At 37.9% G+C, this 21717-nt stretch overlaps 1 protein-coding gene across 7 annotated transcripts in view; it reads left to right on the top strand.

The window, feature by feature from the left end:
* MPHOSPH9 (M-phase phosphoprotein 9) overlaps positions 1-21499 on the top strand; it is a 61895-nt gene extending 40396 nt beyond the window's left edge. For 4 of the 7 annotated variants that reach the window (XM_029056413.1, XM_029056414.1, XM_029056417.1 and 1 more), the window contains 12 exons: positions 474-561; positions 1885-2100; positions 4162-4224; positions 4753-4817; positions 6648-6749; positions 9889-10064; positions 12953-13117; positions 15862-15982; positions 16359-16465; positions 17084-17325; positions 17653-17721; positions 20777-21499. In XM_029056413.1, the coding sequence (XP_028912246.1) occupies positions 474-561; positions 1885-2100; positions 4162-4224; positions 4753-4817; positions 6648-6749; positions 9889-10064; positions 12953-13117; positions 15862-15982; positions 16359-16465; positions 17084-17325; positions 17653-17721; positions 20777-20878 (1516 nt within the window). In that variant the 3' untranslated portion in view covers positions 20879-21499. The remainder of the gene's footprint in view (positions 1-473; positions 562-1884; positions 2101-4161; positions 4225-4752; positions 4818-6647; positions 6750-9888; positions 10065-12952; positions 13118-15861; positions 15983-16358; positions 16466-17083; positions 17326-17652; positions 17722-20776) is intronic. The other 3 variants (XM_029056416.1, XM_029056419.1, XM_029056415.2) reach the window with 3 other exon arrangements.
* Positions 21500-21717: the final 218 nt, after the last annotated feature.

Consider the following 21717-nt stretch of genomic DNA (forward strand, 5'->3'; position numbering starts at 1 on the left):
GGATATTATACTCTCCCAAGCACTTAGTATAGTGCTCTGGGAGAGTGCTCAATAAATACCATTGATGATGATGATGAATAGGTGGTAAAAAAATAAATGGTGGTATTTGTTAATTGCTTACTATGTGCCAAGCACTGGGGTAGATACAAGGTGATCAGGTTGTCCCACGTGGGGCTCACAGTTTTAATCCTCATTTTACAGATGAGGTAACTAAGACACAAAGAAGTTGTGACTTGCCCAAAGTCACACAGCTGGCCAGCGGTGGAGCCGGGATTCGAACCCATGAACTCTGACTCCCAAGCCCGGGCTCTTTGCACTATGCCACGCTGTTTCTCTGTGCCAGTATCTTACTGGCCAAGGCTCGGCGAACAATTTACAACTGATCAGTTTTGTGTCAAAGAAAAATATTATATTTCTGTGAATTGCTAATTCTTTTGATTCATGTTCATATTTGTTTTCACCTGTGATTCTAGATGTGACCAATTAGAGAGTGCTCTGAATGAAGCTAATACTTACGTGAGAACCCTTGAAAATAAGAACAATTTGCTGGAAATGGAAGCGGTAAGCACCCTTTACAGATAATACAGGTTGCAGGGAAAACTCCACTGTCAAATGGAACAAAAATTAATTCTGTAACTTGGGACTGGTAGCCCCAAAGACGTACACATCTGTTTTACGAGTGAATTGTGGCTCCAAAAAGCTCCAAAAGACCCGATATCCAAAAAATCCCCAGCCAGTGGGAGCGAAGAAGATCCTTTTCAGTGGATCTTTAACTCCCTCCCGTCTCTACTACCAGTAGACCAGGAACTGAAGGTAGCAACTCCTTGCTTTTTCCTTTGGTAGATTCTGGGCTGGATCCAGGTGAGTCCAGTCCCAAAAGCTAGAAACCTCTTTCCTATTTAGGATTTCCTTTAGAGTTGTTCTTAGGTTCAACACCCCCCAAACTCCATAGTGACTTTAAAAAAAATAAAATTGAGTCCTTAAGAGTTCAACCCTAAACCTGGTGCTGTGATGATAGTGAGCTACCTCATAATGCAGTCCAAATATAGTGATTTTTTGCAAATACTCCATGTTTTAACCTCTAGAAAATTCATTTGAGTTACAATTTCAATATATAGTGGTCACTTACCACTCAGAAATAAGCCAAGTAATTTTTCAAGTATCTTACAAAACTCCCCAATTAATTCCTTGCTGCCTCTGCTTTACCCTCTGTCTACGTCTCTGACTTTGTACTAAGGTTTTGGTTAAACTCCTCACCCAATTTTTGTTCTCGTCTTTAGGATTTCTCCTTCATATTCTGTTTCAGTATGGATGTAGCATAAATTTCCATTTTTTTAAAAGAATTTTATAGCAGAAAACTCTAAATGGAAAAGTCATCAATTTATTTGTACTGAAGACACGTGGAAAGGTAGCAGTTTGCAGCCAATCCTAGGAGGATCTTCCTCAATTGCCATGACTGTTTTCCCTCTAGACTGTAAACTTGCTGTGGGCAGAAAACATGTCTACCAACTCTGTTATATTGTAATCTCCCAAGGCGGTAGTACGGTGCTCTCCACTCAGCAAGTACTCAATAAATTTGATTGATTGAGTCAGTAGAAGCTTAAAAAAAAGAATCCAACCATTTCATTTGACCCAACATACAGATTATCTTTGAAGTGGATGAAATGAGAGAAAGAGCAGAGCTGATTTAGTCAAGTAACCCATTCTTGGCTTTTCCCCCGTATACCACCATAAAGCATTTTAACTTGTTTTTCTCATTTGCATGTCCACAGTGATTAACTTTTTCTTAATCATCTTAATGCTTATGATTTATTTAATTACAGTTTGTCATAAAAATGTGTCATGCAAAATAATGTACAATTATCATTGTTTTTTGTTACGCAGGCTGATTGGAGAGAACGCTTTAATGCAATCAGTAGTGCCTCCAAAGTTTTGCAGGAACGAGTAGAAGAAATGCGAATAAGTAATAAGGAAAAAGATAACAGCATCAGTCGACTAAAATCTAGGCTGAAGGACCTAGAAGAAGCTTTTGAGAAGGCGTACAAGCTAGCAGATGATAAAGATGCTAGAATAAAGCAGGAAAACAGAGTATTTCAAAATGTAAGTCAAAAAATAAGGAATTCTTGACACACTTTTGCCTCAGGGTTTAGAAGTACTGTATTTTGATAACAGAACTCTTTCAAATTCATATGCCTTTATTATTACTTTTTCACATTTCATTTGAGTTTAATGTAACTTCTCTTTAGCTGCATTTATATTGTACCAACCCAGACAGCTGGGTTTTATCATCTTGCAACAGCAGGGAGACAGAGATTGAAAGACTATGGTGTCACCCTCGCCTACTCAGTTGCTTTCTGTCTTCAGCAATTAACTGGGGAGCTATCTTAAATCACCATCTGGGTGTCTGGTAAGGTAAAATGTTATGAACCAGATTTAGAACAGTTTTAGTAGTTCTTTGTGATTTCTCCACTCTTTTTTTACCTTTTACTTTAGATTGATGATAATCCCATTTTAATTTATTCTTGGTTTTGTTCAGATTTTAAGGTTTATTCGAGAGAGAATGAAGGCTCTCTTATCTTGCTCTTTCTATAATTAATTGGCAATTATTCAAGCATTCACTTTTATAACAGGGTATATTATTTAAAAGTATTTACATTTATCTGAAATTTACTTTTTTGACAATGCTGTCTTCTGAATTGAATTTGATTTCTCCAAAGCATAGCCTTTTGCCTTAAATTTGTGGATTCTAATTCTGCTCATATAGTTCTTCTCTTTATTCTTTCCTCCAGTGTAAGGCTAGATTCTAAGCCAATCATCCTGTTGAGCCATGGGACTTGCAAATAATTTTTCACCTTATAGTCTTGGTAGTTTTACCATCTTTATTGATCATCTACTAAAATAAAATACAAACAAGAATATTTTTATTATCATGGAGGACATTAGTCTTTCATAGAGAGCTCAAATTTTTTTTTGTGTTGTCTGGTTTGTTTGTCCCTAAAATTTGAAAAGGTACTGGTCCTTAATTTATCAGTATTAGTATCAACTATTTATTGAATGCTAGCTGAAAGCCGCTCTCTCCTTTCCCAAATCCAGCAGACCACAGTAGTTCAAAGCCCTTCCAAAATCCCACCACCTCTTCCAAGCCTGTACCACTTAATCCTAGTACTCATGTATATATTTATTCCCATCCTCAGCCCTCATGTATAAATATATTTTATTTGTACATTCAAGTATCCTAGTTCACAGTGGGCAGGGAATGTGTCTGCTAACTATCGTACTCTCGCAACAGCTTAGTATAGTGCTGTGCACATAGAAAGTACTCAATAAGTACCATTGATTATTCTGATTACTTTCTTTATAAATATTGGTATGCATGGCTCCCCTGTTAGAGTGAGTCTCTTACTTCTGTAGTGCTTTTCCTAGCACTAACAATACACTGCACCTCAGTGGGAGCTCAACAAGTATATTACTACTACTGCAAAAGACTGTATTAGGTGCTTGGGGAACATATGAAAGAAATAAAAGACATGATCTCTGCCCTCAGGGAGTTATGATCTAATGGAGGTGAAAGTAGATACAATTTGATGAATAAAACAATTCAGAATAAAATGACGAATAAGAATTAAATACATAATTAATGACAGTAATAATTGTGGTAATTGTTAAGCACTTATGTTAAGCACTAGTATGTAAATGCAAGATAATCAGGTTGGATCCAGTCTGTGTCCCACATGGGGTTCACCGTCTGAGGGAGAGAGAACAGGTATCGAACCCCCATTTTCCAGATGAGGCAAAGAGAAGCCAAGCAACTTTCCCAAGGTCTCACAGCAAACTCCCAGGCCTTGCTTTTGCACTAGGTCGCACTGCTTCCCATGTTCATGTTCTTCCTACCATCTCAGAGAAAATCCTTCAAGAAATTTACTTTGAAGTTTGGTTGATTTCAAATTCTTAGGTTACTAAGGATTCATTATTCTATTAACTAATTCTATCACAAAATGAATACATTTTGAAAAAATGGATATGTGAAGTTTAATGTGAAGACGAAAAGCTGTCGTGATAAGTGATCTATTTGTCATACATGAATTTGAATTTTATGTATCAGTTTTAAAGAGAAGTTTAAAATGCATTTTCCAGTGTTTTATAATCACATTTATGGTACAGTGTAATGTTTTTAAGCTCCTAGGAGAATACGAATCCCTTGGAAGAGAACATGAAAGAGTGAAGGTAGCTATCCCTTTACATTTTGTATAAAAATCTGAATTTTGAAAAAAAAAATGCATACTTACAAAGTACACCATTCATTTCATGGGTTTATAATCTCTCCTCTGATACTTATTTGCTAATTCAAGTTTGAATTTTAATAGAGGTACAGATTTGAGTATGCTTTATGGGGGTAATATAAAGGAAAGTCCAGGCTCTAAGGTTTATTCAAGTTTATGTTTACTGTGCTTATTTTCAAGTTAAATTGTTTCCATCCAACCAAAGCAAAGCTGAGGGTTATAAAATGATGTGAATTTGGGGCCTAATTTATAGCCAATTTCATAATTCAGGCAGAGTAATCATTTGGGGGAGTCTAAATGGTCTAATTTAACTCTCTGGATTGACCTAAATCGACGCAATAATTGTACAAGCCTGTGCTTTACTTGGGCAAATTGAAGTTCCCTCAGTTTATGTGCTGTAATATTTTAAATTAGTATTGTACTGCTCACCATTTTGTTCCTCCATGGTAACCTGACTTCTTGGTTTTTATAGGATACACTCAGTGCAACTGAGAATAAATTGTTCGATGCACATACTCAAATTTCTGATTTGAAAAGGTAAAATACAAAACTAACCTCCTATCCTGTTTTAGTAGTGGAACTGTACCGTAATTGTATAGTCATATATTAAATGTATGTGCTGAATGTTGCCCTGAGATTTTTTCAGGTTTATCAAAAATGGCTTTGGTTTTATTTATATGTTAATGGGAGTAATTACAAGAATATTTTTCTTCTCTTTCCAATTGCAGTTAAGCCTCATTAATTAGGACCCATAATCCAAAATTTGTGATGACTTGGCCCCTTACTTATCCTGTACTTCCTCTCTGTTATTCCACTTCTGCAAAAGAAACACAGGTTTTGCCTTAAAGCAGAGAGTGTTTGAGCTATCCTGGAATTCAGTTTTGAAGCTGTATAGCTGAGCTAGAATACCTGAATCTTCATCCACCCTATTGGTAGATTTAAAGATACAGTCAGAACAGGTAGATAAGTACTAGCTCCTGGAAGCTAAGGTTAAGTTTAGGGCACATATGACTCCAAAAGAAGACATCCACTCATAGAACACCTATGCTTAAAAAAAAACCCCAAAACTAAAAAATTTTACAATAGGCTGAACTACGCCCCACAGCCAATAAAGATGAAATTATTAGTGAGATGTACCATATTAACTAATGTACCATATTAACTGGTTAGGATTAGGGTTCTCATCAGTATGGATGCAGTTTGTTACTATTATTACTAACAAAATTATTATGTATGTTTACAATATGCAAAGCACTCTACAAAATGCTGGGGGTAAACGTACAAAATATATTCAGAGTCAGTCCCTAGCCCTGAAAGCATTCACGATTTAAGTTGGCAAAGGCAGATGAGTAGAAGATGAGGAATGTAATTCCATCAACAGTGAAAGCCAGTTAAAATTTATATAAAGTACTTGGTGAAGGGGGTCAGAGGGATACAGTCTCTGGGTACTTCAAGATTCCAGGTAAACAGACCTTGGGGAGAAATCACCACAGCCATGCCAGTGTTCTAAACTTGGAGATGGTGGAGTCTGCCCATCCTTTGCTCACCAGCACGAGGAAGGGATTCACTCCCACTCCCACCTTATCCCGGTCCTGATGTCAGAAAATGCTAGTGTTGAAAGAGTGACTGGGAGCTCCCTGAATCCACCTTCCTACTTCCAATTAGCACTGCAGTCCGACTGTTCCGGAGGGTTAGCTATATACCCGTTTTACTGATCAGAAGGGTATTCCTAATAGCAGATCTAAATATTTTCTGTTGTAAATTAAGTCCATCGTCTGTTGCTTTTCTTAATAGGAAAAGTAAGTTTTTTATTGTCATTTATAATATATAGCTATTAAGTCTCCTCTCACTCCCTCTAATCAGGCTAAATGAAACCAGAGATTCAGTTTGTTCTTATCAAAATTTGCATAGTACAGCTTTTGAGAATCTATAATTTTTTTAAAAGAATGTTAATTTTTTTGTGTTTTTCTGTTTTTCTCTAATTGCATCTAAGGCATTTAGCCTTAGGATGCACAGGCATTTTAAAAATACATTGAATTAGTTTAAAATTTAAAATTCTGAAAGAATCTTTTTAAATAGATTGAGCATTCTCAGAAACTTTACTAATGTTTCATTTCACCCAAAATTGAGCCTTTAAAGGGTTCTTTTAAGAAATTAATAGCCAAATTTGATTTTGTATTCTTCTTCCTCTTTTACTCACAATTTCTCATTTGCAGTTTAATAGTAAGGGAAAAGATGAGTGGATGATCAGATGTATTGAAATACTCCCTATTCCCTTCTCTATGGGTACATTTTTGAGATAAATGAATTCAAGAAATGAGTGTCCATTGGAGATGTACTTGTAATTTATTATTACTTTTGAATTAGAACAATTTCAAAACTTGAAGTCCAAGTCAAGCAAGTTGAACACGAAAGTATGTCCAAACTCCGACATAATACCAAAGGTCATTTGAGAACATCAAATTTCAAGTAAGTTAATGTATTTCATTTTTGTCAAGCAATTGGATGATACTATTTATCATCTTGATAAAAGTATTTGATTACAGGATATTGATTGCTCTTGTCCATTAGCATTTTTGTTAGATTTCAGCAATAATTAAAGGATCAAATAAAATTATTTGGCAAAAATCTGGTAGTACCACTAAATTTTAGAAGGTCAATGATATAAGATTGAAGATGCTAAATGCAGATTAAATGGGGTAATCACCTGTGGTTATTATAATGAAATTTGTTTTTGTCTGAGAGGAATGTAATAATGAAGTTACAGTACTTCTATGAGATCATCTGCTTAAAAATTTAGGCTTTTGCGAGGAGAACAGGATTTATTCTTCACTATATATGGTATGAAAAGCTACTTTGAAACAGTTCTATGTGTCATGAAAAATTGGATAGTATTAGTATGGCTATAGTCTGTTTTGTTTGACATTTCTTATGGATTAAAATAATCAGTGTTGTATTAACTGATATTTTATTTTTAACATTTTAATCTATTATATTCATTCAGTCAGTCGTATTTATTGAGCATTTACTATGGGCAAAGCATTGTATTAAGTGCTTGCAAGAGTACTATGTAGCAACAGACAGACACATTCCCTGCCCACATTCAGCTCACAGTCTGGCTGGGGGAGGCAGCTGTCTAAAGGGGGACATACAATGCTCTGCACACTGCAAGTGCTCAATAAATACCATTGACTGATTCAGTGGAAACAGCATTCTCTGTAAATCAACACTGCCTTCTAAAAAAATAAATAATGATGGTATTTGTTAATTGCTTACTATGTGCCAAGCACTGTTCTAAGTGCTGGGGTGGATATAAGGTGATCAGGTTGTCCCACATGGGGCTCACAGTCTTAATCCCTGCTTTACAGATGAGGTAACTGAGGCCCAGAGAAGTTAAGTGTCTTGCCTAAAGTCACACAGCTAACAAGTGGTGGAGTTGGGATTAGAACCCGTGACCTCTGACTCCCAAGCCCGTGCTCTTTCCACTAAGCCATGCTGCTTCCCATTCTAATGTCATGATTTTTTTTAAATGAAGGGGAAAGAAAATTTGGTTTAATGTTAATTGAAATTTGAGTAAATCTTGGATGTAGTATACCTTAATTTTAATGAGATTTAAAATATCTATAATCGGTGCTATAGCAACAACAATAAGTCATTTATAATTTGCATTCTATATCTTATTTTCTCTAGTGAATTCAAAAAAGCTGTAGAGCTAATACTGAAATGGTTTTTATATAGCCCAATTCTCCCAGAGTCAAAATTTAATCTAGCCGTTAGTCTGGGAGGAGTATTAATTCTTTGGAGTCACTTTGGGATGGTTTAGAGCATTGCATCAGTGAATACACAGTACTTGCAGGAGTCTATGAAGTGGTCCTCTACTAGTCTGGTATAATTAATACCCATCTCATAGTTCTTAAGATACTGCATGGGAGTAAACTTTGGCATCTGGAGAATTTCATTCCAGGAGTTTTTGGTGGTGGTAGTTTACTCAAAAATGTAAATCTGTTGGGGATGCTGACCTTTTGGAGAATTTAAAAATATTTTGTAAATATTTCAATCAAAGTCTTTAGGAAGCAAGTCCACTTTATGCATTTATTTCTGTTTTTTTAAAATATTTCTCTCTGTGTATGTAAACTGTGCCAAATTTTATCTGGTCATAAATGTGCATGACTCTTTGTAAATGTGTCTGTGGGAGAAGTGGTATCTGGGAGTAAGAATCCACCACGAATACACAGGAATCCTCTTTGTTGGGCCTCCTTCCACCTGCCTCAAACCCACTATCTACAGAGTGGGAAGGAAGGGAAAACCAGAGGAATTAGGAGGGAAGTGTCTGTTGCTATCACCATCACTCATGGGAGCATCTCTGAAAGTCTGTTTCCCTCCTGCCTCAGTGGAAGAGGAAACAAAGGAGGAAGAGAAGGACAGGCAAGTGTAGGTCCTTACTGTGCTTATGTTGTGCCCTATAAACAGCCTGTCTTGGTTTTTAAAGCTGGCCTCTAGAGAGCCTGATTTTCTTGATGCCTCCCTCCTTTCTTCCATATGTTGCCTGCCAGGGCAGACCTGTCTGCTGCAGTGATCTTTCAACAGGCCACTGCTCTCCAGATGATGGAGACTGTACTTCATTGTGCTTTCAAAATCATCACCATCAACACCGAGTGCCTATGGAACTTAATGCTGTCACCAGATTCTGCTACATAGGCAGTGGACCCTTCCATTTGCATAGATACACAAAGCAGTAGCAAAGAATCATCACCATCAATATTGAGAGCAGTCCAAAAGAGGGACATAGATTTGTTGCTGCTGTCTTGGGGGGAAAACAAATTAAGAAATGCACCAGCATGTAGGCTGGAGGACAACTGGCAGGATCACTTTGGTCTTATTGTCATTCAGCCCCCTGTTTCCATTTTTCCCTCTTTCTCAGGTGTCTTTCAGAAAGAGGTCTCTTGTCTACTCTTGGTCAGTCAATCAGTGGCATTTATTGAGCACTTACTGTGTGCAGAGCACTGACCTAAGTGCTTGGGGGAGTACCCAACAGTAGAGCAGGTAGACATAATCCCTGCCCACAAGGAGTATAATGGGGATAGTTGGTCGAGTCAGGGTTGAATAAGTTCAACATTAAGCTTATTATTTGATTCTCAGCCAGACTGTGAGCTGAATGTGGGCAGGGAATGTGTCTGTCTGTTGCTACATAGTACTCTTGCAAGCACTTAATACAATGCTTTGCCCATAGTAAATGCTCAATAATAATAGGACAGCATTAAGTTCCACAGGGTCTGACACTTTATCATATTTTAAGCAAAGCAGGACCCTGTGATAGATCCAATCCTAGTCCCTATATTCTATAACATGTCTGAAGATGACATGTGGGAGTAAGAATCTGTTGACATTGATAAGATTCAACTCATTCAATCGTATTTATTGAGCCCTTTCTGTGTTCAGAGCACTGTACTAAGCGCTTGGAAAGTATAATTCAGCAACACATAGAGACAGTCCCTGTCAATAGATTGTAAAATGTTGTATTTTAATGTAATTGTTGATTGACCCCCAATGTATTGTTTTCATAGTAATGATTTTAGTTTTGTCACATGCTTTACAAATAACATTGAAGGTACCATTCTCCTCCGGAAAAGGATTTCTCATGTGAAGGTGACCGCACAACTTTAATGGCAAAGAAAGAAAAGGAGACCTCAGATACACCAATTATGAAAGCTTTGAAAGAATTTGATGAAGGAAGAGCATTTAAAAATTGGGGCACACAGACTGAGAAAGAGGACCAATCAATCAGTAAGTAACTATATTTTAAACTTAGTATTAACTTAGATTTTTTTTCTTGTTAGAGTTACTGGTTTTTTTTTCTTCATAATTAAAATTCTTCACAGGTGATCTATATTCCCAATGAAATTTCTCCTGGGAAATTTAGATTTTAGCCATAACTGCCCCTAATCTGGGTCTTTGAGTCCTGAATACCCAAATCTGTGATAGAGTTGAATTAAAATTGGGTCCTTCTCAGGAATCCATTGCCCTGACTACTCCAGACCTCATTAACTGAGAATATTTCCTGCTTCCTATCCCTGTTGTTGGTCTAGATGATCCCAGTGACCAGGGTGTTCTGTGGTGAAGGGGAGGAGAGAGGTTGAGGGAGATGCCTGTCAATACTCCTGCACATTAACTTTTTTTAAAATGGTATTTAAGTACTTACTATGTTCCAGGCACTGTACTAAACATTGTGGTAGACACAAGCTAGTCAAGTCAATCCCTGTCCCACATGGAGCTCTCAGTCTTAGTCACCAGTTTAAAAATGAGATAACTAAGGCACAGAGAAACGAAGCGACTTGCCCAAGGTCACCGAGCAGGCAAGTGATAGAGCCGGGATTAGAATCCATGTCCTCTGATTCCCACGCCAGTGCTCTATCTCCTAGGTCACGTTGCTTCTCCACCTCTCAGTTCATTCTTTCAATCATATTTTTTGAGTGCTTACTGTGTGCAGAGCACTGTACTAAGAGTTTAGGAGAGTACAATACAACAATGAGACATTCCCTGCCCACAATGAGTTTACCGTCTAGTCCCAGCTGTGCTGACTCCCAGGCACACTCACAAGGAATAAATCAATTGGGTGTGCAGAGCAATCTACTAAAGGCTTGGGAGAGTACAATGTAACGGAGTTGGTAGGCACATTCCGTGCCCACAACGAGCGCATCCAGAACAATTCCAAGTTGATGGTTTCAAGGCAAACCATGCTAAATTACGAGTAGTAACACAGGTCCCCATTGCCTCCTTCCTCAGTTGAAAATAAGCCTGAAAATTCAACAGATGTTAAGCAGCAGATGGTATCTACTTGTATCTCCTTTTTTTTCCCAACCTGCTGTACTGTTTACCTGTCCTAGCAAATGCATAAAGTGAAATTAAATCATGGTACTGCAGTGAAAAAGTCTATTTTATGAATAGGGGAAACTGAAACCCTCTTTCACACACTGTTTCCATTGTATAATGGTAGGGGAAGCTTTCGTTTTCTTCTTTGGGTCTAATATAACATATCCAACTTTGTGCCTCATTAATGAAAAGTTAGGTAAAATGATTTGCCCAAAGGCACTTGGGAAGCCATTAAAAAAAGCTGAGGGTAAAACAAATGCAATTCCATTATGACTGCTTCCATTTTTAAAAAAGGTCTATTTTATTTTATTTTTATTTTCAAAATCCTGACTAACTCACCTTTTCCATAGTGTATTTTCAATCCCATTGTTTACAACAGTTGAGCTCAGGCTAACATGGATTTTATTGAATTTCATGGTAGTAGTTAAGGACAGTCACCTAGGGTTTGACAATTACTCTGCTCTTTCCCCTGTGGTCCCATTTAGAATGCTCCAAGACCACGTGGTCATAAATAACAGAGCTGCAGAGACTAAAGCTATCTGACCCTGTGTGAACTCCAGAGGCTCCTCTCTGGCCCAGAGGAACTTCCAGCTCAGGGGGTCCTGGGATCTATGTAGAGCAGGGTTGCATTTCCTGCTCTGCAATCTCATATGATCCCTAGAGCATGCAAGAAGGATGTCATGGAAAGCAATACCTTCTTCCATTGCAGTTAAAGACATTTAAAAGGAAATGATTTGGGCATCGGCCTCAATTTTGTAATGATGAGATTTTCATGGATCCCCAGGTTCTGGTCTCCTCATCCAGAATTGGTTCACTAATCATGCAGACACTTGCTTTGCCCTCCTCATAGAGGTGATATGAAAATTAAATTAATTTTAGCTCTTGTAAGGGAAGCAGAATGACCTAATGGAAAGAGCATGGGGCTGGGAGCCAGAGGACCTAGGTTCCAGTCCCGCATCTGCCACTCGCCTGCTGTGTGAATTTGGGCAAGTGACTTAACTTCTCTGTGCCTCTGTTTCCTCAACTACAAAATGGGGATTCAGTACCTGTTCTCCCTCCTACTTAGACTTAGAGCCCCATGTGGGTCAGAGTGTCTCCGGTCTGATTAACTTGTAATACTGCTGTACTTAGAATATTTGACCAATAGTAAGTGCTTAAAAAATACCATAAAAAAGAGTAGTTTGAATTGTTATTAGTGATTCTTGAATATCATTCTTCTGGATACTTTTATAAAGATTTTCTATTTCAGCTTGTATTTTTTAGTATTTCTAAGGAAGTATGAAGGACAATTTATATTGGTAAATATAATTTTGAGATACTAATAGTAATGATGATTTACTTCTCTTTGGTAGTAAGCATCTTTATGCAAGGCAGAAATATTAGCTCAATTATCCATTCGCTATTTCCGTTTGCTTCCTGCTGTGTTTTCAGTTAAATCTCTTCCTCATTTGATAAGCACTCTTCACTCTTCTGTTCCATCTTTAAAGGAGACTTTTATTGTAGGCCAGATCAGAACATTCCTTTTTTTTTTTTAAAGCAACTCTTGAAAAAAATTTCTCTTCTATTTCTAGGCAGTGGACCTGAATGCATTTGTTATATATCTTCACTTGAAATATGTTCTCTTTATAGCATTTCCTTTTCTCCTTTTCTCACAAGTTAATTTTGCTGCGTAACAAATCAGAACGACCTAAATATGGAGAAGAATAGGTTCAGGGGGAGTAGCACATGGGAAAAGTTGCATTACATTTATTAATGAAGTCACAGCAAACCTAGAAAAGCATTGTTTCTCTTTTAAATTACAGAAGCATTAAATAGCCGGCACAGTGTTGGCTTTGCTGAATCACCATTCAATGTCACTCGGTCCCCAGAGAAAGGTAAAGACCAACATAGGCCAAAGAGGTTCACGTCATCGGCTGCACAGAGATCATCATCTCTTCCGCCTTCAAACAGAAAACCTAATACTCCAAGTAAGAGTAAAATGTGTATGCTTTTTAGATTCACAAGGAAGCTAATTGTGGTCTGCATCTGATATACCTAAGTAAATCAGCAGTGTATGTGCTTTGAGACTGTAAGTTCATTATCATCTGGGAACGTCTGCTAATTCTGTTGTATTTATTCTCCCAAGTGCTTAGTACAGTGCTCTGCACATAGTATGCACTCAGTAAATACCATGATTGATTGAGATCAGTTCCATGAGAAGCAGCGTGTCCTACTGAAAAGAGCATGGGCCTGGGAGTTGGAACTGGTTTCTAATTCCGGCTATGCCACTCACCTTCTCTGTGTCTTTGGGGTAGTCATATACCTTTTTGGTATCTCAGTTTTGTCACTGGTAAAATGTGAGGAGGGGGGGAGATAACTGTTCTCCCTCCTGCTTAGACAGTGAGCCCCATGAGGGACTGGGACTGTGTCTGACCTGATTGTCTTGTATTTATCCCAGTGCTTAGTACAGTGGGCAACTGGGTCACTGTTTGAGCCCAGGACTGGCCCTAGCCCCTCCCCCAAAATGACAATGAGATCAGGGGTAAGCTGAAGTACCCAGTTATTATTACCACTACCGTTTCTTAAGTGTGTAGAGTTGTGCAAATCACTGATCACTGAGGTAAAGATTCGAAATTCAATTAAGACAAGTCCTTAGCCCTCAAAAAATTCAAAATCTAAGTGGGAGAGAAGCTACACATAGAACAGGAGGAATATAACCCAATCAGTGCTTTTTAAAATGTTAAAATTCAAGTTAAAAATATCAGTAAAACACGAAGTGAAGCACTGCCTGGATGGAGCAGTCTTTGAGAACCTTGTGGTTCCAGATGAAGAGCCTTTGAATAGAAGCTGCCTAAAACCTTCTCATGAATTGTAAATGTGGTGAAAATAAGCCACCGGCCCTTCACAAATGTGAGAACCAGGAGCAGTGTGTCCTAGTGGAAAGAGCCACGGCCTGCAAGTCAGAGGACCTGAGTTCTAATCCCGGCTCCACCACTTGTCTGCTATGTGTCCTTGGGCAAGTTACTTAACCTTTTTGAGCCTCAGTTTCCTTATCTATAAAATGGAGTTTGACTGTGAGCTCCATGTGGGACAGGGCCTGTATCCAAACCAATTTCATTCAGTCGTATTTATTGAACACTTACTGTGTGCAGAGCACTGTTCTGAGCTCTTGGAAAGTACAATTTGGCAACAGATAGAGACGATACCTACCCAACAATGGGCTCACAGTCTAGAAGGGGGAGACAGACAACAAAACAAAACAAGGAGGCAGGCATCAATAGCGTCAAAATAGATAAATAGAATTATAGATCTTGTATCTACCACAGTGCTTAGTACAGTGCCTGCCACATAGTCAATGCTTAACAAATGCCATTCTTCTAATTATTATGATTTTGGGCCAGAGGGTATGGGGACAGCTCTGGTTATCCTGCTGCCTCCTGCGGAGCTCGGGAAGTGGGGTCTTGGCCCCAGCTTAGTGCTTTTATTGTCCAGGGGGCTGTGGGAAACCGAGACATAGGGCAGAACAACGATCCTCCTCTTTACCCAGAGAAAGACTAGAGCCCACTCTGGAGGTAATTGAGAGTTGGTATATTTGAAGATTTTGATTTCTAGCAAAGATTAAACAGGCTCCAAAAGGTATAAAATTGGTATTCAACAAGAACCATGTTAATAGTAAATAATAATAATAATGAAACTGTGGTATTTCTTAAGCAGTTACTATGCGCCAGGCACTCTACTAAGTGCTGGGGTGGATACAAGCAAATCAGGTTGGGTACAGCCCCGGTCCCACATGGGGCTCACAATCTTACTCCCCATTTGACAGATGAGGAAACGAAGGCACAGAGAAGTTAAGTGATTTTCCCTAGGTAACTCAGCAGACAAGTGGCAGAGTGGGAATTAGAACCTCGGTCCTTCTGACTCCCAGGCCCGTACCGTACCCACTAGGCCATGCTGCTTTTCATGACCATACTGTCATGAAACCAATACTACTAATAATTTTATAAAAAAGAAAAAAGCAGTTGCTTAATCGAATGTTGACATTTTTTTCCTACAAGTTTTCATAGGCCTTTAAAAGAGATTTGCAAATTGAAGGGGCCTGTTTTAATCAATCAATTAAGGGTATTGAGTGCTTACTATGTGCAGAGCACTATACTAAGTGCTTGGGGGAGAGTACAATACAACTTTTCATATCCTTAAAGCCTCAGATCAGTATTTTTTTTAACAGTTAAGAAGTTGTGGAGTTATAAGGTCTGCTCCTGGGAATTCAGTTTCAGCATTTTATGGTAGGTTTCTGAAACCTCCAAAATCAATTCCGTATTGGGTTGTGAAATTTTATCATGTGAATAATTGCTTCCCACTATCATACTGAAAAAGATCCCAAAACAATTGACTTTTGGCTGTGAGTCTGGCTGAAAAACAGAAGGGATGGGAGAATTAAAAATTTCTCAGTAATGTGGTTTCCCGCTTGGAGCTCTAGGGCTCATATTGGCTTTTTCGTGGTGAGAAGAGTAGCTGTGCTCTAAAAATCTCTTTCAGTGTACCTTTTCCAAGCTTAGGTGTTTATTCTCCTGCCATTCACTGTTTTCAGTTAAAACTCACATAGTAGAGGCTCATTAACTCCCCAATTAACCAAGCTACTGAAACTCCATTTTGGTGCTTTCTTCCCAAAGAAAAATATTTGGGCCAAATTTCTAGAGCATGTAGAAAAAATTCTCCCTCTTCTATTTTACAGCAAAAAGGGAGATAATGCTTTCACCAGTGACCGCGACTTATAGCCCAAAGCGATCTCCAAAAGAGAATCTCTCCCCAGGATTCAGCCATCTGCTTAGCCAAAACGAAAGCAGTGTAACTCGGTAAGAGTTTCCAAAATTTGAATAAAATCCATTACTCATGTTGTACTTTCATTTAGAATCCATTTACTGTCAAAGATTGGATTTTATAGATTTCTCTATTTTTTAGAGTTATTTTGTTGCAATATGCATGATAAAGGGAGACTTTATAATTAATATAGAGGAGTATGTATGACAAAACGAAAGAACTAATCTTGTACTGAATTTCACTGTATTTATACAATGTACAGTCTTTTGCTGTTTTTTTAAGCAATGCTTAGGGGCAAAACTACTAATAGTATTGGTTGAATTGGACCAGTTTACTTTTAAGAGGAGATAGGGTGGGGGACATATGTAAAGTCTAGTTTTTTTTTCTTTAAAAGTGACTTTCTTCCTTCAGTAGATTTGATGTACTCTTGGATGATTTGGATAGTGTTCCTGTGTCTTCAATTCAACAGAGCAGTCCAAGAAAACGATTGCAGTTCCTTTCTTTCAGTGATGAAGAAGGTATTTAAATATTTTTGAATGATGCTTTTGGCTTCCGTTCTTTGCGGATTAGAATTGTTTCCAATTTCAAAATTATATTTCTTCATTATATTGTACTTTTGTATCATCCTGATTTGTGCCCTTTATTCATCCCTCCCTCAGCCCCACAGGCACTTATGTACATATCCGTAATTTATTAATGTCTGTCTCCCCCTCTAGGCTGTGAGTTTTTGGTGGACGGGAAATGTGTCTACCAACTCTTTTGTGTCATACTCTCTCAAGCTCTTAGTACAGTGCTCTGCACTCAGTGAGCGCTCAATAAGTACGATTGATCGATTAAGAACACTTATGTGATTTAGCTAGTTATGGTATTTAATAAGGATATACTATGTGCCGAAAACCGGGGTGGAATCAAAATAATTAGATTAGAGACAGTCCTGGTCGCAAGAAGTGCTCATAATCCAAAAGGTAGGCAGAGAAGTTAAACACAGAAAATTATCTATTGTATTTTCCCTCAATATGTAATTTAGGGGGTTATATTTTAGGTATCTCATGTATATTTGTGTACATACACCCACATAAAATATACAGTGTTTCATCAAGGATTGTTAATTAATCAGCCCTTTTTCCTTCTAATAGAAAATAAACTTTCAAACAAGGATAACCAGGTGAAGCATAGCTTTTGTGCTGGACCATTCCCTAGCAGAATGACAAGAGGATCTGTGGGGTCAGCCTGGGAGGAGACTATGTCGGTTCCCAACGATGAATGTACATCTCTATCAGTTACACCATATGGTGAAGATTTCGAGTACACGGCAAGAATTAGGACACTAGCTGAAACTGAGAGGCTTTTCGATGAGCTTATTCAAGAAAAACAACAGGTAAAAAAAAGTTCCCAATTTCTTCTTTTCTGTTGGAATTTAGTTCTTGTGACCGAAAGGGTGAACAAAGATTGAGTCCAGGCTTATTGCCCTGAAGTAGTTCACTTAAAATTCTTCTAATGATTATTATATTCCTGCTTGGAAATTCTCTTAGGAAGGTCCTAACAGCAATAATAGAATATGTAGTGGATTGTACTGAGACACAAATTGGGCTAGAGAATACTAGATGCAAATGTGTATATTTTAGTCCCAAGCTAAATTTAGGTTTAACTGCTTTGATTAAAATAATTTAAAAATCTTAAGATCTGCATGTGGGTGTTTTAACAGATTGAAGCAGCTCTAAGCCGAATGCCTTGTACTGGAGGAAGAATGACCTTGCAAACAAGATTAAACCAGGTAAAATTTCCACGTTTGACTCTCTTTAGAGGCTTAATATAAAAGGCTCATGGTTCATTTTTCTACTGAACATTTTTGGTTTAGTTAACTCCAAATTGATCTTCCTACATGCTTTACTTAATGACTGAATTTACCAATCATTTCAGCCTTCAAAGAAAGTGACTTCAAGGAATGGCAGGTATTATTATCTATGTCCTCAAGAATGATTTTCCTTTATAATTATTTTCCGCTTTATTTTGAGGAATGGTTGATGCTCTTTTGCTGTTTAAAATAATTTAGGTTTTGAGAAATCAGTCATATTTATCGAGCACTTACTGTGTTCAGACAGCACTGTACTAAACGCTTAGGAGAGTACAGTGTAATAGAGTTGGTAGACATGTTTACTGCCGACAGTGGGTTTACAGTCCCGAAGGGGAGGGGACAGAAAGATAGAAAAGCAGCATGGCCTAGTGGAGAGAGACCAGGCCTGGGAGTCAGAAGGACCTGGGTTCTAATTGTAACTCTGCCACTTGTCTGCTGTGTAACCTTGGGCAAGTCACTTATCTTCTTTGAGCCTTAGTTACTTCATTTATAAAATGAGGATTAAAACTTGAGCCCTTTGTGGGATAGGGATTGTACAACCTCACAATCTTGTGTCTATCCTGTAACTAGTACATTGCCTGGAACATAGTAAGCACTTAACAAATACCATTATATATACATATATATAGATATAAAAATAAATAAATTATGGATACGTACATAAGTACCCTGGGGCTGGGGGAAGGGTGAATAAAGGGTGCAAACCCAAGTGTAAGGGTGACGCAGAAGGGAGTGGGAGAAGAAGAAATGTGGGCCCAGTTGGGGAAGGCGTCTTGGAGGAGGTGTGCCTCAGTAAGGCTTTGAATTTGGGGAGAGTGATTGTCCAGTATGAATGGGGAGGGCATTTCAGGCCAGAGGCAGGACGTGGGTGAGAAGTTGGCCGCGAGAACAAGGTTCAGGGAGTAGGTTTGCAGTAGAGGAGCAAAGTGTGGGGGCTAGATTGAGATCTTGCCTTTTGAAGTTACAATATTTCTCACTCAATTATGCCTCAAACCAATCTTTAGGTTCCCTCCTCCACTCAGCCCCTTAGTTTTTAGTGTATCTTTTAATTCCTTCCTTATTCAATAGGCACTTGACATTGCTACACATTTTCCAATTACTGTAGCTCTGTGATGAACAATGATGCTCTTCCATTAATTGAGCAGGGACTTGTGGGTATTGCGTGACCAGCAGGCACTTCTGGAATTTTCTCAATATTGAAATTTAAATCCTTTTTCCATTTTGTCTTCAGTATTCTACTTTGCAATATTGTTATAGAAGAAAATTAGCCTCTTAAGTTGGCACTTCTGCCATTAAAAATTGCTGGGCCACGTTAAGTTCCTTCTGGCTCTAGAAAGAGTTGATTTGAGTCTTTTTTTGAAATTCACCCTCAGATGGAAACTGGGAGATCCTAGAGTTCGATCATTCAGTGGTAATTATTGAGCACTTGCTATGTGCAGAGCACTGTTCTGAACGCTTAAGAAAGCACACTACAACAGAATTAGCAGAAACCCAGCACCCTAGGTGGACCCACGAAACATGCTGAAGTCCTGGGTGGTCTCAGGCTCATCTTTCATCTCTTAGCATATTATAAGCTGTAATATACAGTTTCTATCCCACTATTTCCTTCTTTGGTCTGTCAGAGAAATTTAGTTATTCTCTTGAGAAGACAGACCAACCCTGATGAAACGTTCTGCATTTGTTTGTATTTAATATGCAGACTTGCATTACTAAGTGCTGGAGTTCTTTCCAATTGTTAGATTTAGCTATCTGGAGCTCAATTTAAACTCTTAGATGATACAGATGATAAACATGAAAATTGAAGTTGATTTGTAAATGGTAATTTAACTCACTGTTATTTCAAATTTTTCAAGCACATACCACATGCAAAGCACTGTAGCAAATGCTGGCGAAAGGTACAAAAATATTGGTAGCTATGGTTCCCGACCCACAGCGGGGCGGCTCACAAATTAAAAGGAGGTGTGAGGGCAGAGAGAAGAGATTCCTAAGGGGGGAAAAAAAATAAAGGGGGAAAACTCAGAAAAAGGAAATGCAGCAGCCACAAGAAAAGCAGTTGGGACTGTACTCAGGCCCCTTCCCACTCCAAAAAGGGCTCTCCTAGGTCCAAACTGCAACAAGAGGGTAAGTTTACTGTTCTAAAAATTGGATAGATCTGTTTTTACCCACTCATCTCCCTAGCAAGGTGACTCTTCTCCGTGGCGGTGGAGAGTGGGGATGAAGATATCCTTGTCTGTCCTCAGCTGCCCTCTGTTGACCCCCGAGTCCTGGTGGCGACAGCTCCAGAACCCATGGCCGCATATGCTTCTTTCGGCCTGCTTGCCAGAGAGTGGCCAGTCTGACCAGAGATTGGGGGTGCAGCGGGAAATCTGCCGTTAAATGTCACTTTCTTTGTTACGTAACCTATAATTTATTTTTGACATGGAGCACCAGTAAACTTTTCAGGGATTGATTATTTGCTATATCTCACAAGAATGATTTTAAAAAGTAAGTGCCGCATTATTCTTCATTAAGTGGAGTCCAAGCCAAATGCATATTGAAATCCATTATAATGAGATCAGTTATAACAAAATAGACGGGGCTCTATTCAGTTGCATTCTGTGCTGTTCTGTTTCAGTGAAATTTCATTACAATGAAATTAAAGGAGCTGCTCCCTAGTTTATGTAGTCATGAAGTTGGGTTGGAAATAGCTATTTTGTGTGTGTGTAAAATATGAGCAGTCCTTCTTTTTAAACAACAATAATTATACCTCCCAGGTTAAGATATGCCCCCTTAGAGTAATGCAGATGAACTCGGAGCATACTTATGCAGAAATTAAAATTGAACTCACTTTTAATTTTAAAGTTTGTGGTTAATTGTTTCGGAACTAATGGAAAGTTACACTTAAAACCAAACAAGAAACAAAAGTTTCAGTGGAAAACCTCAGAACTTAATGGTCCAATTCTAACTCAATATTTTTTTCCATTTTTTAATTAAGGAAGCCTTGGAAGATCGCTTGGAAAAGATTAATCGAGAACTGGGCTCAATTCGTATGACGTTGAAGAAATTTCATGTTTTGCGTACCTCTGCAAATCTCTGAGATTTGTATCTATGAAAATTTGAAAGATTTTTGTTTGCACTAATGGATAATTATGCACTCTGAAAATGCAAACTGTTTTGTACTCTTTGTAAAGCCTCGAGTAATTTTGCAGTCATGCTATTCTTTAAATTTAATATTTTGTACTTCAAACAGCCACATATATTTTAAAGATATTTTTGTTATTCTCAGGAATCTGTTAGCTGTATATTTTACTATTTAAAAAGTGTTATTTTTAAATAGTATATGTATCCAATTTATAGTAAGAATAAGGAAGTATAAACAAAGGCAGCTTGTTTTCTAAACAAATAACGTTACTTTTACAGTTCACTTTGCACACCCTTTTTATAGACTTACATTGTACTGTAAATAATATACATTAACCTTGATTTATTTTTTTTAATAATTAGGAATAGATACCATAAAGCTTAACAGTAGAACTGTAATATGATGAAATTTAATTTCATGTAGACATTTGTTTTTTACAAAGTATCCTGTCTTTTTAGTTTTCTTCATTAGGCTTTTAAAATTATGATCCTCTTCTGTTTCAAATACAATAATTGGCACATTAGAAAACTGAGTAGGTAGATTTGAAAATAAACCGAAAATGGATGAATCCTTCGATTTCTTTTGTTTCCAAAGTTTTCTTTGGTGAGAGAATACAGTCCTTCATTATTTGATTCCAAGAGCAATGTTTGAGAAATATGAAGATAGCCTGCCACCCGATCAAGTCTTTAATTCATTCAATCGTATTTATTGATCTCTTACTGCATGCAGAGCACTGTACTAAGCGCTTGGAAAGTACAATTAGTAGTCCAGTGGAATGGGGAGGGAACTTGAAT

The sequence above is a fragment of the Ornithorhynchus anatinus genome, chromosome 2 (genome assembly GCF_004115215.2).
Source record: "Ornithorhynchus anatinus isolate Pmale09 chromosome 2, mOrnAna1.pri.v4, whole genome shotgun sequence".
Lineage (NCBI taxonomy): Eukaryota > Metazoa > Chordata > Mammalia > Monotremata > Ornithorhynchidae > Ornithorhynchus > Ornithorhynchus anatinus.